Source organism: Bubalus bubalis, chromosome 5, assembly GCF_019923935.1.
Source record: "Bubalus bubalis isolate 160015118507 breed Murrah chromosome 5, NDDB_SH_1, whole genome shotgun sequence".
NCBI lineage: Eukaryota > Metazoa > Chordata > Mammalia > Artiodactyla > Bovidae > Bubalus > Bubalus bubalis.
The window spans coordinates 259,524-275,936 of record NC_059161.1 but is presented as its reverse complement, the minus strand read 5'-3'; the positions used below and the strand labels follow the sequence as shown (position 1 = coordinate 275,936).

The 16,413-nt window shown below is 66.1% G+C and overlaps 1 protein-coding gene across 6 annotated transcripts in view; it reads right to left on the bottom strand.

Annotated features, from left to right (window-relative positions):
* The window catches only part of NAV1 (neuron navigator 1), a 191,854-nt gene that overhangs the window by 107,201 nt on the left and 68,240 nt on the right, over positions 1–16,413 (bottom strand). For 5 of the 6 annotated variants that reach the window (XM_044942578.2, XM_025285236.3, XM_044942574.2 and 2 more), the window contains exon 4: positions 9,950–10,732. The exons of the other annotated variant lie outside the window; for it this stretch is intronic. In XM_044942578.2, coding sequence (XP_044798513.2) covers positions 9,950–10,732 — 783 coding nt within the window. The remainder of the gene's footprint in view (positions 1–9,949; positions 10,733–16,413) is intronic. 6 annotated transcript variants of the gene reach the window in all.

Sequence of the window (16,413 nt, the reverse complement as noted above, 5' to 3'; positions counted from 1 at the left end):
TGGGGCCCCAGGCTGGCGCATGCACCCAGTGCTGGGTCAGCATCGCCCGTCACCCGTTCTCTGAGACGAGGGACGAGCCAGGACCTCTCAGCCTCATTCCTGCCCAGACGTGCTCCCAGCTGAGTGAAAAGCAGTCAGCGGGGCAGACTCCACGACTCAGTCCTGCAGGACATTTCGAGGACCACCAGAGGGGTCATTGGCTGAAGGAGGGCCTGGGAACCCAGCAGGACTGTCCCAGGGGACCTGAGGGGTAGAGGCAACAGAGCAGAACAAAGCTCGGGGTTGGCCTGAGTCCCCACCCTCCCAGGAATGAGGGTGCTGCCAGCTCCTCCTCGATGTGGACAAGCCCCAGGCCAGAGCCAAAGTCTAGGCAAAGGGGACGAACCTGAACATAAGGTGCCCCTTCTGCCCCCCGCCCCGCTGACCTCCAATGCCTTTTCATGCTGCTTCTGCTATTTTCTTTTTATCAAAGTCTAACAGCCACTTGGCTGATAAATGACCTTAAAAACGGCGAAGCAGACTTCTGGAGACTGTGCATCCCTTCTGTCCCGTGAGGCTCAGGCCCCCACCCACGGAGAGATGGGCTGAGCCTGGGACAGAGGAGCCCCGAGCCTGGGCACCACGTCCTGCCAGGTGGACTAGGGCACAAGGGCAGGTCCGCCTTCAGGAGGTGAGGAGCCAGGTGTGTGTGGAAGAACACCGAGCAGAAGACGCCCCTCCCCTTGGAAACCCCACTGGCGCTCCGAGCCCTGAAAGACCTCGAGTGCTGAGTCCCCTCCGCAGGCTGGCTCCAGAAGCCCGAGTCTGAACTAGACTTCCTGGGCTGAACTGACGCCGCCCCACGAGTGATGCTGTTGGATCACCGACCACCCCTGGGAGCCACCATCAAGGACCAGGACGAGGAACCAGGGTCCGGGGCCTTCGGGGGAGGTGGCAACAGAACTGACTCTGTGGGCGCCAGGGATGCCAGAGGCCCTGAGCTCACACCTCTCTTTAATCCCTCACCCCACCCTACACATGCAGGACGGGTTCAGGGAGGGCGAGGGGCAGCCAGCAGGTAAGGACCCCGCCTGGCCCCCTCTGCACGACCCCAAGCTCATGTGCTTCTGTACCCCAGGCAGCGCCCCAGACACGAGGCTCCAGCCAAGAACGGCCCCTGCAGCTCTCACATGGCCACAGCTCGGCCAGGACCAGCGCTCGGGGAGGCGGCGTGGACACAGGCCCCGCACGCTGTCCACAGCCTGGCAGCGGGACCAGGGGCCCCAGGGGCTGTGCCACCTGGCTCCCGCGGGAGACCTCGGAGTGGACCATGCCGCTCAGAGGCAGGGTGCGGTGGCCGCCCAGAGGGCCTGCCGGAGGCCCGGGCGCGTCGCGGGTATGGAGGCTGCTCGAGCCCCTCTGCCGGGCAGGGCACCCAGGCTGCTCCTCTCCTGGTTGGGCGGCTCTGGGGAAGTTACTGAGCCGCTCAGCTTCCTCATCGGTGAGATGAGGATAAAAGCAGCACCAACCTCACCGAAAAGTTACGTGAGCCAACACGGCGCTCAGCACGGCGCTGCTGGGCGCCACCGGCGAGTGACCGGCACTGCAACCTGCGCTTTCCGTGAAGCTGGCGTCCCGCGACCCCGACGAAGGTAACGTCCCCCTGCATCCTCCATGAAGCTGGCGTCCCTCGGACCCTCGACGAAGGTAACGTCCCCCGCGGATCCTCCATGAAGCTGACATCCCTCGGACCCTCCATGAAGCTAACGCTCCCCCCTCCCGGATCCTCCATGAAGCCGACATCCCTCGGATCCTCCACGAAGGTAACGTCCCCCGGGGATCCTCCATGAGGCCGACATCCCCCGGATCCTCCATGAAGCTAACGCTCCCCCCTCCCGGATCCTCCAAGAAGCCGACATTCCCCGGATCCTCCGCGGAGCTACGTCCCCCTGGATCCTCCGTGAACCTAACGTCCCTCCGGATCCTCCACGAAGCTAATGCTCCATCAGCCCCCCTCCCGCGTCCTGCAGACACAGTGATCTAAAATCAGGAATACTGGCCGAGGGGGAGTGATGCAGGGACAGAAGAAGGAGTTGAGCCCCAAGAGGCAGACGGGGCTGTTCCTGCAGAGCAGCCCACAGCCCGCCCACCCTTCCCTGAGGAGCGGCGGGTGGTCAAGTCTGACCCAGCTCTGGCCACCAGGGAGGCTGAGGCTGACGGGGTGTGTTCCCTCTCCACAGCTACGGCGGATGGGCCCAGGACCCACAGGCGCAGGGCCCGGGGGAACAGCTGACCCCAGGCTGACTGTGGGGCCCTGCCCGCTTCCTCCCGGCCGGCCCTGTCCTCCTTCTTATGGCCACAACCTTCCGGTCCACGGAGGAGCCCCTCCCCAGGAACATGCCAGCAGCTCTGGCTATTGCAGCCACGGCTGCCCTGTGACCGCCCGTCTGTCTGCTGCTCGGGCAGGACAGTGACAGGAGGCAGGGACATCTGCAGGGGGCTGGAGAGAATGGATTCCCACCAACAGGGGCTAGGGGCCCTCAGCCTGCAGTCCAGACTGTCTGCAGCCGCGGGGCAGACGCGGCTCCTACCCTAGAGGCTGGAGGGTCTGACTGGCCTGAGTCGGCCTCGGCCGCGTCCAGCTCTGCTTAAACTTGCCGAGTGACCCTGAACCCTAGGCCTCCTGCGAAGTCCAAGCCCCAGGACAAAGCCAGACACCCAGCTCCTGGGACAGCGGAACCCACGGCAGCACCCGAGGCACAGACACAGACCAGCTGGGCGGCTCCCCCAAACGACAGAGGGTGGGGAAGAGCTGCAGTGGAGACGAGACCCCTTACCATCCCCGGGACCCCGCACTGCATCGGGGCCTCTGAGCAGGCGGGGCCCTTGAGGACTGTCTGCTCCGAGGGCCCCCAGCCAAGGAACCCCAATCCAGCCCTCCCACCCCACCCAAGCAGAGCTGGGTGGTTGGAATACCTTGGCTCCTCACGCCCAGAGTTCACGGATTCCTTTATCCCAACTTCCAGCTCCTTCAGGAAGTCTTCGGGATGCAGCAGGTAGGCTGCAGCCAAGAGGGGCGGCCCACCCTACACCCCTATATGGGCGTCTCTTTGCGCAGGCGGGGCTTCGCGTCAGGTCACCCGTCATCCCTTCTGGCTCACGTGCTGGTGTTGCCCCGTGCAGTCCTGCTCTGCGCTGCCGGGGGCTGTGGGTCGGGGCTCTCCCGGGGCTGGGGCGCAGCACTGACCCCTCGGGCCTCCTCGGAGCTGCTGCTGCTCCCCCTCCTCCCCGGAGACGGAGACGGCAGGAGCTGCAAAGGGCGCCTTTGCTCGGCACACAGGCATGGAAGGCGGGAGGCGCTAGGCCGCCTAGTTCCCACTCAGCAACCTCTCCTGGACCGACGCCAGGCTCGGGACACCATCAGGGGCCTGTGGGGGGCCAGCCCCAACCTCCCCCCTCCAAGGGCCTGCCCGGGGCCTGTCGTGGTTGCCGCAGGGAGCCCCCCACCTGCCCACCCACGTCCTTTCCCATCTCCCCCAGCCATATGGAGCCCCAAGGAAGCCCCCATCCCCTTCTCCTCCTGAGCCCAGTCCCTCTCGTCTCCGCTGCCAGGATCCAACCTTCTTTCCAAGGTGGCTCGTCCATGGTGTCCCCTCGCACCCGGGACACCACACCCACCCCGCATGCTGAGGGGCTCCAGGCTGCCCTGCCCGCCTGCTCCCTGCAGGGGTTAGAGGGGCCTCCTGTCAGCTCACCCACACATGGGCAGTGGAGAGCGAATGAGCCACGACCACAGGAGCGCTGCTCCGTCCCGGCAGCTGCCTGACAGCAGCCCTGGGCTCGGTGGAGTCGTGCTCACCCCGCAGGGAGGGGAGCTTCCTGAGGCTCCTGGCAGCTGGCGCCGGAGAGGTCAAGGTCAGGCCCTGGTCCTGCACTCAGGAGGATGACCCACTGTCCAGGGTCGGCGTTCGCCCAGTTGTAAGCACAGGGTCACTGGGCATGGAGTGACCTATTAACCCTAAGGAACAAGGACCTCTCACCCCACGTGATTCATGGGGGCCGGCCATCAGTAGGCCATCCTTTCTCTGGGTCTGTTGATCCCCACGGCGGATCAGATCCCAGCCCGAGATGTCGGAGTCTGTGCCCCATGTCAAGTGAGGAGTCCTGCCCAGAGAAGCCAGGCTTCCCAAGGGGCTGCCAGCGTCCCCTGAGGGAAGGCCTGCTCAGCAGGTCACCAAGGGCAGAGGAAGCCGGGGTGCTGGAGAAGCAGCCTTACAGGGCTTTTCTGGGAGAGGGACCGGTGAGCCCCAGTGCGGTCTCTACCTGGGGGTCTATCTGGTCGTGTTTCAGACCCTTTCAAGCCTGGCCAGTCCACAGGCAGGCGTGCACACACACACCTTCGGCCTGTGTGCTGCTGCTGGAGGCTGAGTGTGCAGGCGTTTGTGTGCACCGTCCCATGTGACCCGCCACCCTCTGCACCCCCAGCTTCCCAGCCCCACCTACGCCCTGGGGCTCATGTCCGGACACCGGTTCCTCCCCACACTTGCCTGGCTTGCACTCTCAATCCTCACCACCTCCCCTCGCAAGCCAGGGTCACACCTGACAGTCTGGCTCTCCCAGAAAACACCAGCACTTTTCAGCTGATCACCCCCAAAGGCAGCACCCCTACTGGACCCCCTGCAGACAACCTAGGCGCCCAGACACACACCCCAGGCCTGCACACCCGAGGCACAGGGGCCAGCACCGGGCAGCCAGTCCACGCTGAGATTAGAAGACTGTGCGGTACAGCCCACACAGCCCTGGACCTATCATCAGGATGTTGAAAATAGATCTGACGAGGGCTCGAGCCGCGCCCAGCAGGGCTCTGGCCGGGCGGCGCTGGAGAAGAGCTGTATGGCAAACAGGCAGCGCTGGCAGTTACAGCCTGGACGCTGCTGGAGCCAGAGCCCTCGGGTGAGCCCGCAGCCCGCCCACGACAGAGCCCACGCTCTCCTGCCTTAGCAGGAGGGGACCCTGCACGTGCTCTCCCCTACCGCCCCCAACCTCCCTCTTCTCCTGCCAGAGGCACAGGTGCCTGTCAGAGACAGAGCCGGGCCCACCAGTCCTCTGGGCATGCAGGATGCGGTCACCCCGGACACAGCCTGGGCACAGACGCCATCCCTGGAGCGTCCTCCCGGCCTGGCCCTGTGCCTGCTGCTCAGGAGGCGGTGCTGGGCCAGGGGCTCTGGCTCCCTCTCCCTGAGGGCCAGGTCCCCAGGAGCCACAGCGAGGGAAGGTGTGGGAGTCTGCTGAGGGCTGACCCAGCCTTCCAGGGGCTTCTATGCCAGAGCAGGGCCTGCCCGTTGGGGCCAGGGAGCTGTGCCTGGCCCCCCGCCTTCCCGTGTGGGAGAGGGCAGGCCCTGAGGACATCGAACACACCCGGGTAACACAGACGCGGGGGGAGGAGGTCGGCCAGCACAAGTGGGAAGCACATGGCATCTATCTTCCCCTGGCCGGCCGGCACAGGGACGAGGGGGACGCTGTGGGATGGACCCCAGGTCGGCCAGGTGCTGGGGTGCAGATGTTACCAGGAGGTGGGGGTCCAGGAATCGGGGGGAACAGCTCGGCCCCTCCTCTGCAAGTCTCACTTCAAAAGAAAACACAGGGAAGGGAGAAAAGACGGGAGGAGACATGCACAGGTATCTGAGAGGCGGCCGGCCTGACCCGTGAGGACCCGGGGGACAGTCTGTGGCCTCCACGCCGGTGGAGGTTCTCCGGACACAGAAAATTGGCTCAGCGGCCTTTCTAACAACGAGTGCTTTCCAGGAAAATGAGGTAGTGAGCCCTCTGTCATCGGGAGTGTGTAAACAGAACACCCACCTGCCTACGATGCTACGAGGGAGTAATTTCGGCTTTAGGTGGGTAGCTCCACCACACAACTTCACTGTGTGCTCCGAGTCCCAGGGAGGGAGGCGGGGCTCTTTCCTCCCGCAGTGAGGGGAGCGGTTGCAGAGCAGCAGGGATGAGCCCCCTCGCACAGCACACCCCCAGCCCCGGATGGAAGAGGCCATGAGCTGCAGGCATGTGAGGGGAGGGAGCACCGGGGCGGGGTGAGGCTGGAGGTCTGCAGAAGAGAGAGCCTCTGGTGCTGGTGGCTGAGGGGGGGTGCAGGGACGGGACAGCTGTGCCGCAGTGCACGTCAGCTGGGGAGGGGACACGGGCCAGCAGCGAGAAAGCAGCCCGTTACTCCAGGCGACCTGATCCTACTCCACTTTGGACCCCCACCCGGGGAGCCTGGGCCTGGGGGTGGAGACACTCTGACCACCAGTCTTCTGCCAGGAGCTCCGGGCACTTCCCTCCACGTGTGCTCGCCCTCAGGGCAGAGCAGCGGCCAGGAGCCCTCCTCAGCCCATCCGCGCCCCTCAGCCGCAGAGCAGGGCCTGCAGCAGCTGGAGCGGGGAGGCCCAAAGGGCAGGGGCATCCCCTGGGAGGAATGGACCCAGAGGAAGGGTCCTGCCAGCTGTCCCTGACACGCGGGGCTCCCCGCGGCTCTGCGAGCCCAGGAGCATCGGCCCCCTTCTCTCTCCCCCTTGGGGAGGCTCCAGCACCGCAGCCCTGTGTGTGGAGCGTGGGAACGCGAGTGTGGGTGAGCTCGCGCACATACTGGGAGGACTCCCCAGAACTCTCCACCTGCCCAGTGTGCTGAACAAAAAGGAAAAGCTCCGCTGGAGAAGGCGGTTCTCTTCCTCTATTCCCGAATCCCTGAATGCAGCCTCTAGAGTAAGCCCTGCCCCCTGAAACACCCCACACCAACCCACTGGCTTAGAGACAGATAATTTCCTGACTTCCTTCCCCTGCCTCCAAGGGCCTAGCTGTTGTCATGGCAACCCCTCACGTGGGTCCAGACGCCTTCGGAGGAGGTGGGAGCAAGAACCCCAGCCGCCTGGGTTCCTCTGCACCTGACCGGCCCACCACCTGGAGGGCTGAGCAGGGGGTGCCTCCAAGGGAGTCAAGGTCAGGATGGGACAGCGTGTGCACTGCTCTCAGCACCCGCTCTCAGGCTTGGGGGGGCATCGTCAAGGTCTGCTCGCCTCAATCTGCACCCCTCCCCGGTCCTGACCCTTAGGGTAGCACCCTTCCCAAGTGGGGAACCTGAGGTGCAGAGGAGGCCCCGGAGCAGCTCAGGACGTCTGCGCAGGGCGGCAGATTGCAGACTCCCGGCGGCCCCGCCCCAGGCCGGCTGTGACCTTCACCTGGGAGGTGTGGACCCTGGAGGAGCCTTCGGTGGACTGCCCACCAGGGCCCAACGGCATCTGAGCCCTACGATGGGCCCCTTTCCTCCGGACGCTCATCCCCCGGCCTTCCAAGTTTCCAGGCCTTCCCAGTGGGACCCTCGTTCTTTGGCAGCTCCCAGAGCAAGGGAAGGGCAGGGCGCCCGCCCAGACCATCTGGGCCCCAGCTGACTTCTGGGAAGCCGTGATCAGCTTTCATTCCCTTTCGTTCCAGAAAGGCTCTCATGTGGGGCTGCCTCCCTGTCTCCCCAGGAACTGGCTGGGCAGCTCCCGGGGTCTGGGATGGTCCCAGGGTGGGCGTGTCCCAATGCTGAGCTCACAGGTGTGGAACCTGTGTCTCTCACCACCACCTGGAGGCGCCTGACAACCCAGGCACCTCCGTGGGCTCTGGGGCCCCCCCACCCCACTCACAACAGAGGCTCTGCCTGGGGTCACCTGCTCCTCCAACGCCCCCCACCCCCTCTTCAATGCCCTGCTCTCCTGGGGCTGTCCACTCATCAGCCCCACCTGTGGTCAGTCCAGGACGTTTGCCCCACTGTCCACTCTCTCCCACCAGCTCTGCCGTGACCGGTCTGGTCAGGCCCCTCTTCACCTGCTGACCCCCTTCCTTCCATCAGGCCCCCTATGCAGACCTGCGACTCAGGGATCCGCAGATTCTGTCTCCCACCACGGGCTCAGGGTGACTCCAAGAGGCTCCCGCACCCCGGGCCAGGGTCTGACCCTCCATCTCCCGATCTCTCTCCTCTCTGAGACAAGCAGGTGCTCAGGGGTGTGAGGGGCTGCAGCTCAGCCCTGGCTCTCTCCCCCAGCCCCTCCCCCGCCAGCTCCAGGACTGTCTGTCAGGGTCTCTGTGGTCACTGTCTCTCGAGAAGGGCCTCGGCCAGGCAGCCTGGTCCTGGGCAGTTTGGGGACTTGCAGGCCTGGGGAGCCCTGACCTTGAAAGGGGGGCTTGCCCTCTGATCGCCTGTCCCTTCCCTCCCCCAGACAGGCCACACCTTCCCCTGTTCTGTCCCACCCACCTCAGCCCGACACCCCTCAGCCCCACGCCTCTTCTGGCTCAGTCACGATTCAACAGCCCCTTTTCCGAGGGGCTGAGGCAGGTCTTCACCTCCCAGGCCCTCTCCTGCACCCCCATTTTCTCCACAGCCCTCCATTTGGCCTGGAATTACTTGCTTTTCTCCTTGATCATCCGTGTCGCCCCTTTAGACTGTAAGCTCTTTGCGGGCTTCTTTGCGCTCGGCACGGGGTGGGGTATGAGGTGGCCCTTAGACTTTCGCCCCCACCCGCGCCCCAAGGGTCCCTGCGGAGGCCAGGCCTTCAGGCCCCCCGCGCCTCCGGCTTTGCGGGTGTCCAGTCCCCACCCACCCCACCCACTGCAGAGCCCGTATGCGGCCTCCTCCGCAAGCCCCTGAATCCAAACCCGCCCTGCCGGGGGTCCGTCACCCCAGCCCAGCAGGCCCTCGGGGTCCCGGGAAGGTCGCGGCCAACCAGTCCTCGCAGCGCGGCCTCCTCCGGCCGCCGGCGGAGCCCCCGCCCGCCCCGCCGCGGCCTGTCCGTCACGAGGGCCGCAGGCCGCCGGCCCCGCCCCCGCGCGCGCACGGATACGCCCCTCCGCAGCCCCCGGCGGAGCGGGCCGCTCGTGGGGACCCGGGTCCCTCGGCCCGGGGGACCACATCCCCGCCGCCACCGCAGCGAGTCCGCGGAGCGCGGGCGGCCTCCAGCCCCGGGCCTCGCCGCTGTGCTCCCGGGCACGGCCGCGCCGGCCCCCGGGGGCACCACCTTGCCCCGCACCTCGCGGCTGCCTCCCTCCCAGGGCGCCGCGACCCGGGAGAGCGGGCGCAGCCCCGGGCCTGCTCCGGGTTTGCCGCTCAGGCTCCTCAGGTCGGAGAACAATGGAGCAGCTCTCCGCGCCTCCTCCGCCAACGAGCTTTGTTCCTCCTCCCCGCCCGGCCGGCCCCCGTTAGCCGAAAAAATAAGGCCTCCCGGTCAGCGGGGAGTCTCCGCATGACCCCCAGACCTCTCCCCACGCGCTGAATACCGGGGGTGGGGTGGGGGTACGGGCCACAGCCGGGCCGAGGTACAGGTCGCGCGTCCAGATGCGCGCAGCTGGCTGCCCGCCGGCCCCCAGACCCCGGGAGCATCTCCCTGCCAAACACCCACACCCGAGAAATCCGACGCGCGCTCCCGCCGGGGATTCACAGAGGAAGCGGAGCCTCAGCGCTGCTCCGCGGCGGAAAAGCGCTCACCTCTGTCCCCCCACATCTGGCCTCTACCCCGGCTCCCACCCGGCGCTCCCCGGGCGATGCGCTCCAGCCCAGAACAGACCACGACGCAGCTGTGGTCTCCACCAGCCCCCAGATTTTGCCAGATGAGGACGCTAAGCTTTAAGATTCCAGGAAGCTGATGGGCCCTATCTCTGAGAAGCTAAGGCCGGCACCTCATTGTCCAATCTCACCTCTGACAGGCCAGCGCCGAGCTGGGGCTCCGGCCAGGGGACATCCATACCTACCGAGGCGCACTTCGGCCACATGCACCCGGGGATGGGCCAGTCAGGCACATCTAGGCGCAGTGTCTGGGCGCAGCCCGCCCGGGATCCGCAGAGCCCCGCAGCGGGGAGGGGGCAGCGGACTGAGGCCTCTCCCCGACCTTCCCCGGCAGCGCAAAGGGAACGACAGGGGAGGGGCGGGACGCGGACTCACCCAGCACCTGGCTGAAGAGCAGCTGCTCCAGGTCTCCCAGCACGGTCACCACGAGCTCGGGGTCCACCTTGAGGAAGGCGCGCTCCTCCTGGCCCTTGGCAGGGGGCGCGGGCCCGGAGCCCTTCTGCGCCTTGGCCTTGCTGGAGAGCAGCTCGTCGTCCGACTTGGCGTCGTCGCTCACGGCCGCCTCGGGAGCTTTGCTGAGCGGCTTGACCTCGGCGTAGGGGCCGCGCGGGATCCGGCTTGGCTTCCCCAGGCTGGGCGCGAGCGGGGCCAGAGGGGTCTTGGCGCCGCCCGCCGGGCCGCCCTTGGCCTGGAAGAGCGAGTGCTCGGACTTGGACAACGTCTTGGACATCAACGGAGCCTCGCGGCCCTTGGGGCCGCCCTTGCCCGAGCCCTTGGGCGCCTTGGCCATGTCGTCGCTCCACTCGGGCTCATACAGCTGCATCTTCTTCTCCGAGTCCGTAAGGAACGAGAGGTTGGTGAGTGACTTCTGCTTGCGCAGGTTGGAGGCGGGCGGCCCGCCGGGGACTCGGCCGTCCACGCTGCCGGACTTGAAGACCTTGAGCTCCGCCGCGCCGGCCTTGGCCGTACCGCCGCCGCCGGGCGCCTTGGCGCGCTTGGGCAGCATGGCTCTGCTGTCCGCCGCCGCCTTCCGTCCCGCGCCCCGAGGCTCGTCCGCGCCCTCGCCGCCGCCGCCGCTCAGCTCCACCTCGGGCTGCGCGCTCTTGACGCTGCCGCCCAGCATTCTGCCCGCGAGGAGCGCATGGACGATCCGGGCGTCTGCAGGCACCGGGGGCGGAGGGGGGGCGGGGGAGGGGCGGGGAGGGGGAGGGAAAGGACGGAAGAAACCGCGGAGGAAGAGGGAGGAAGGGGGAGGGAGCCGAGGCGCGGGGGAAGAAACGCGAGGCAGGCGGCGGGGAAGGGAAGAAGCCGGGGAGCGATGGGGCGGGGTCGGGGGGAAGGGGCGGGGCGGGGGAAAGACAAATTAAAATTTTGAATCGATCAAAGAGGAACACACGCCCAGAAGCTCGCCGGCGCTCGGGATGCGCGGCGCGGATCCCGGGCCCCTGCCCGCCCGGCCGGTGGGTCCCGCGGGCCGTGAGCCGCCCGCCAGCGGGAGCGGAGGCTGCGGGCTGCGACTCGGGGCGCAGGAAGGAGGGGGAGGGCGGCGGAGGGGAGGGCTGTGCGCGCGCGCGGAGCTGGGCGCGAGAATCTATTTCTGGCTCTGGAGGGGGTGGTGTCTGCAGCCGAGATCCAGGGGCGGAGGGGTGTGGGGATGAGGGATTCGACCCGGTTTTCTCCTCGCTTTCGGCGCAGAGCGGGCAGGATCTGGGGCACGGATGGTCCCCTGCCGCGCCCGGGGGGCGGGGGCGGTGGGAGGGTCTGCTGAGGCGGTGGGGGAGGGGGGTGCAGGTAAAGGGGGCTGAGGCTTAGCAGCTCGGGACTCGGAGGGACAGTGGGCTGAGCGGGCCTGGGGGAGACGCTGGGAGGGGTGGAGAAGCCATGTCGGGGCGCCGGCTCCCCGCCCCCACGTCTGGGGCGCTCCCGCCCCACCTCCCGTCCTTTGCGAGGCTCAAGGCTGCCCTCCTGAGGTGGGGACGCTTCCGGAGGACGGGGCCGGGGGCCGCTTGGAGAGACTGGCCTCGTGGACTGGGGAAGGGCCTCCGGTGGAGAAAGGGGCTGATCTTGGTGTCTGGGTCTGACTGCGTGACCTTGTCAAAGTCACTGCACTGCAGCCCCTGGATCTCTGGCTTCTCTCCCGGGACTATAGTACCGGCCTCAGAGTCAAAGGGACTGGACCTGGAAGAGCTCCATCAAACCCAGGGCATCAGGACGGATCGGCCCTAGACTCTCTCTCGCCTGCCCGAGCAGTGGTGGGGGCTGCAAAGCCAATAAAAAGATGTTTCCCTAGCCAGCCCCACCCACCCCGGGAAGAGGGTGGTGTGCAGGGATGGAGACTGAAGGCTGACAGGGCTGGCCCCAGGGAGGACTGGACACTCCTGGCCCTCAGGAGACGCGACACTGCCCATGCTCCCTGGCCTCCCCGGTCAGGACCAAGTTGCCTGAGCAAACAGTCCTCAGGCAGGAGAGAGAGGGACGGGAGAAAGGGGGGGAGCCCTGGGAGCCACCCCATCCCCACCCTCCATCTCTGCAGCCCCAGGCACCCCCAGACTCTGAGGCTCCTGCTGCCCCCCCTTTCCTGGCCCTCGGTCGCTCAGCTCAGCTCGGGGCACGGCCTGCCTGTGCAAGGCATTTGTGTACCTGTTTGTCCCCCACCACCCAGCTGGCTCCCATGCTCAGACGGAGCTTGTCTCCCAGCACCTTGGTGGAGCAGATGGTGACATGGGTTTGGAGGCCCGGGTGTGGGGCTCCGGGCCTGCTCCATGCATGGCTCCTGGGTGCTGGCAGGGTCCCGGGGCCTGACCGAGACACGTAAAGCCTGCAGGTCCAAGGCCTGTGGCGGTGTGGATGTGCTGGCCACAGACTGAGCACAGACGGCTCAGGCAGAAGGGCATTTGCTGAGAGACATGGACCCTTGACTGGGCCTTGGAGAAACAGAGAAAGGTGGCAGTGCGGGCCTCGGGAGCTCAGTGTTGGCAGAACCCGCAGAATAACGAATGGGACTCGGACTAGGCTGCTCCCTTTCCTGGGAAACAGCACCCAGGCCCAGCGGCGTGTCCTGTGCAGGCGGACAGAGGTGCACAGTGCTCTTTCCAGGAGGACCAAGGGGGCTCTGAACCTAGGGGCAGACCCCCCGTCACCCTGCTGCTGTGACTCCAGCACATACTTGGGCCGTCCCCCATACATGTGAGCGGGTGTGACAGGTGGGAGGACGCATGAAGGAACTCTCGGAAGCTTCCTGGAGTAGGATCAGCATAAGTAGGGAAGGGTTCAGACCAGGGGGGCAGGGAGCCGGAGGTGGGGGTGGCCAGCAGCGGGGTGGGGGGCAGAGCGGGTGCGAGTTCACTAGATGGTCCCTCCGCAGAGGGCACCGCGCAGACAGGCCTACGGGCCTGCGCAGAGGAGGCTGGTCAGAAGGTCTTACCCCCCGGGCACACGGGAGACACGTGTGCTCAAGACCAGACCCTCCCAGCTGGAGGATGGGATCCAGTGCCACCGTCGGCACCAAAGGTCTGGGTGACAAGCCCGCCGTTCCCTGACATGAGCCACTTTTCCTGAAATCACAACAGCCTCCCAAGTCCCCAGCCTCACCCAGAGGTCTTCTCTAGCCTGCACACAACACAGTGAATTCAGTCATGAGGGGGTCTCACCATCCCCAAAACCAGCAGCTCGAGAATCAGGGGACACTGTTCCATGCTGCCCCAGGGGACTGTGTTGGCGCACACGGACGCCTTCTCCTCCGAGGCAGATGGGGGTGGGCTGTCCGCCCCGCTGCCAGGTTGGCGCCGTGGCCCGTCCCAGCCAGGGTGCCATTGTGGACCGAGGCCCTGCTGCCTTCTGGTCGGTTCGGCCAGCGTTTCTGCACCCTGTGTCAGTCCCCTCCTCCCCACCTGGTCTCGGGAGCTGCTCTGGCCCCACTCTGGCTGTTGCTCTGCCCGCTGCCCTCCTGATCTTGGTGCCCCCTGCCCAGGCCTGAGCCCCTTCCTCGCGGCTGCCCTCACTCGCTCACTGGTTCCTGGGTTTCCGCCTGGTCCCGGCCCCTGTCTTTATTCCCCTGTGTCTCCTCTCAAGGGGCGTCATATGCCCCGGACCCCAAGTCCGTTCCCTTCCCTCAATAATCGGCTCCTGAAATCTCACCTTCTTCCAGAAGAGAGTATTTTCCAGAAAGGACACACGAGCCCGCCTCCCCCTCCCTCTGCGTGAAGCACCACCTGTCAGTCTACAAGACGGAAGACACTTCCGCATCGTCTCCTGGGCCAATTCAGTGCTGAGTCCGGGGGGCCAGTCCTGTCTGTCTGCCTGCCCCCCTTCCCCTGTCCCTCTCTGAAGGGTCTCGCCACGGCTGTGGGGAGGTCCCTTTAAACCATCGTCCTGGAACTTACAGACGCTCCCTCCCTCCGCTCTCTCTATTCCTTTCACAGCCCCTGAATTTCCCACTATCCTCCACTGCAGTGGGAGCGCTCGCTGCCGTGGCAACAGCCATTCCAGCATCAGTCGATAAAGCCAATACATGCAGAGTGGTTCCTAAAAAGAGAGGCTCCTGCCCTGTCACGCACGCCAGCTCCAGCCCGGGGCCCTCGACAGGACCAATGGCCGGGCGGGGCCAAGGAGAGGGGCTGTGCGGGGAGGCGGAGGCCCAGCTGGGCGGGGAGTGGGTGCGGAAGGCGTGGTGGCCTGTGGAAGGGACTGGGCCCTGTGCAGGCTCCAGAGGGGATGTGGGAAGGAGGCTGATTTGCAATCATGATGGCACCCCGTCTCCAGGCCCCCAGACTGCTCATCCTCACCATCCTCTCTGCCAAGACACGGCAGTCTCTGCAGTGGGGGTGGGGAGAGTGGGCTGACCGCATCTGCTGACCGATACTGTTGAGCAATTTGAAGAATAGAGACACGGGGCCCCCGGCCAGGGACAGGCACACGGTGTGACGCTCCGTCCCCCACCAGTGACCGGAAACCACAGGCCCTGCCCCTCCGTCTGAGAGAGGGCCTCTGCTGGGAAGGGGGCTAGGATACCCCACCCGACTGACCTTGAAGGGTGACCTTGGGAGAAGAGGGACTCAGGTAGGGGTGTGGGCAGGTGAGTCCACACTCGGCTCCTCGAGGGCTGAGGGCCAAGCAGAGGGGGCGTTCTCTTGATTCCTGCACCCACCATTAGGACCTGGGGGGCCAGTCCTGCCTTTTAGGGGGCCCTGCTGGCCCCTGTGCTGAGCTCATCCCCTCCCAACTCCCCGCCTCTGTGGAAAGCCCTGCAGCCACTGAGCCCTCGTCCTTCTGCCCTTGTCTCTGTGCGTCACCCCGCCCCATGACCTCTCCCCTCAGCAGGGACTTTCTGAGTGTCCAGAGCACACCCGTGGGCAGGCTGCAGGCCACGCAGGCGGCAGAGCGCAGTCTCGTCTGCGGACGGACAGCCAGCCCCTGCCCCTCACGCCCGCCCAGCGCCTCCGAAGCCTGCCCTGGCAGGCACTGGGATGCACCAGGGACGCGCATATGGAAATGTGTCCTCCTGGGATGTCCAGTCAAACAGGAGGAACAGGCGACAGGCGGGAGCCTAGCTACTGAGAAGCGCTGAGGAGAAGGAACAGATCCGGGATGGGGAGCGTGAAGCAGCTGAGGGCAGGAGGCGAGTGTGTGGCTGGGTGACCCAGGGAGGCTGTGCTGAGGAGGCACGTTTGAGGAAAGCTCCAAAGAGAGGGCTCGGTCTCTGGGCGTCTGGGGAAGACTTTTCCAGGCAGTGGCAATAGCCCATGCAAAGGCCCAGGGGCAGGGTGTGCCTGGCGTGTCTGGAGAATAGCGGGATCAGATACATGTCTTCTGGAGAGGAGGACAGGGTCAGGGTCAGGGTCAGGACATGAGGGAAGCCACGGTGGTCACCACTCGGCCTTGGCTCAGTGGGGTGGGAGCCCCGGCAGGCTTGGGGCAGAGGACCGGCACGGGCAGCTCCCCTGGGGAGGGTCCCATGGCTTCTGGGCCGGGCTCCTGGCAGACAGGGCTGCAAAAATTGAGGGGAGGGAAGATGGTGGCTCGGGGCAGGCGGGTGCCTTGGCAGCGGGGAGGAGTGGCTGACTCTGGGCACGCACTGAAGGTGTAGGGATTTGCCGCTGGAGCAGAAGCGGGCCTGTGAAAGAGAGGGGGCCTAGACCACTCCGGGGACTGCAGCCTGCGTGGCTCTGGGCTCAGGGCTGCCGTGAGTCAAGGTCAGGAAGCCCTTGGGAGAGACGACTAGGCCCTCTGTTTCCCAGCCCTTCCTGCGGCCATGGGCCCTCCTCTGCACGCCTCTCCTGACTCCCCACGCGCTTTTCTGCAGCTGATGTGATAATTTCCCGGCATCCTGTCAGCAGGCTTCATCCACCAGTCTGTGATTCCCGAGGATCCACCCTCGGCTGGTCTACCGACCATGATCTTTTCCCAGAACCCACCACCGCCCTTTGCGCACAGCAGGCTCTCGGGAATACTTGGAGAATGACTAGAGGCGGAGTGAACGGGTGCGTGACTCAGAACAGATGCGTGCGGCTGCCGACAGCGGTGACCTCTGGTGCCCGTGCTGAGACAGCGCAGCTGGGCAGGAATGGCAGCCAGGCCCCGGGACGGCTCCCAGCCACACCTTCCCTCCGGTCCCTGCAGCCCTGGGCCCAGAGAGCCAGCAGTCCCTCTCCCTGCCCCTGCGGGAAGCTCCCATCCTTGTGACCTCGGGATGGGTCACAGCTGAGACCTTCTCCTTCCCCATCTCTGCACTGCATACCTCAGGGGCCTCTGGCACAAGTGGGCAAGAAATCCTCACATCCCCTCCTGCACCGGGCAGTCCCGCCCTCCAGGGTGGGTGGACTGCTTCCTACTAGAGGAGA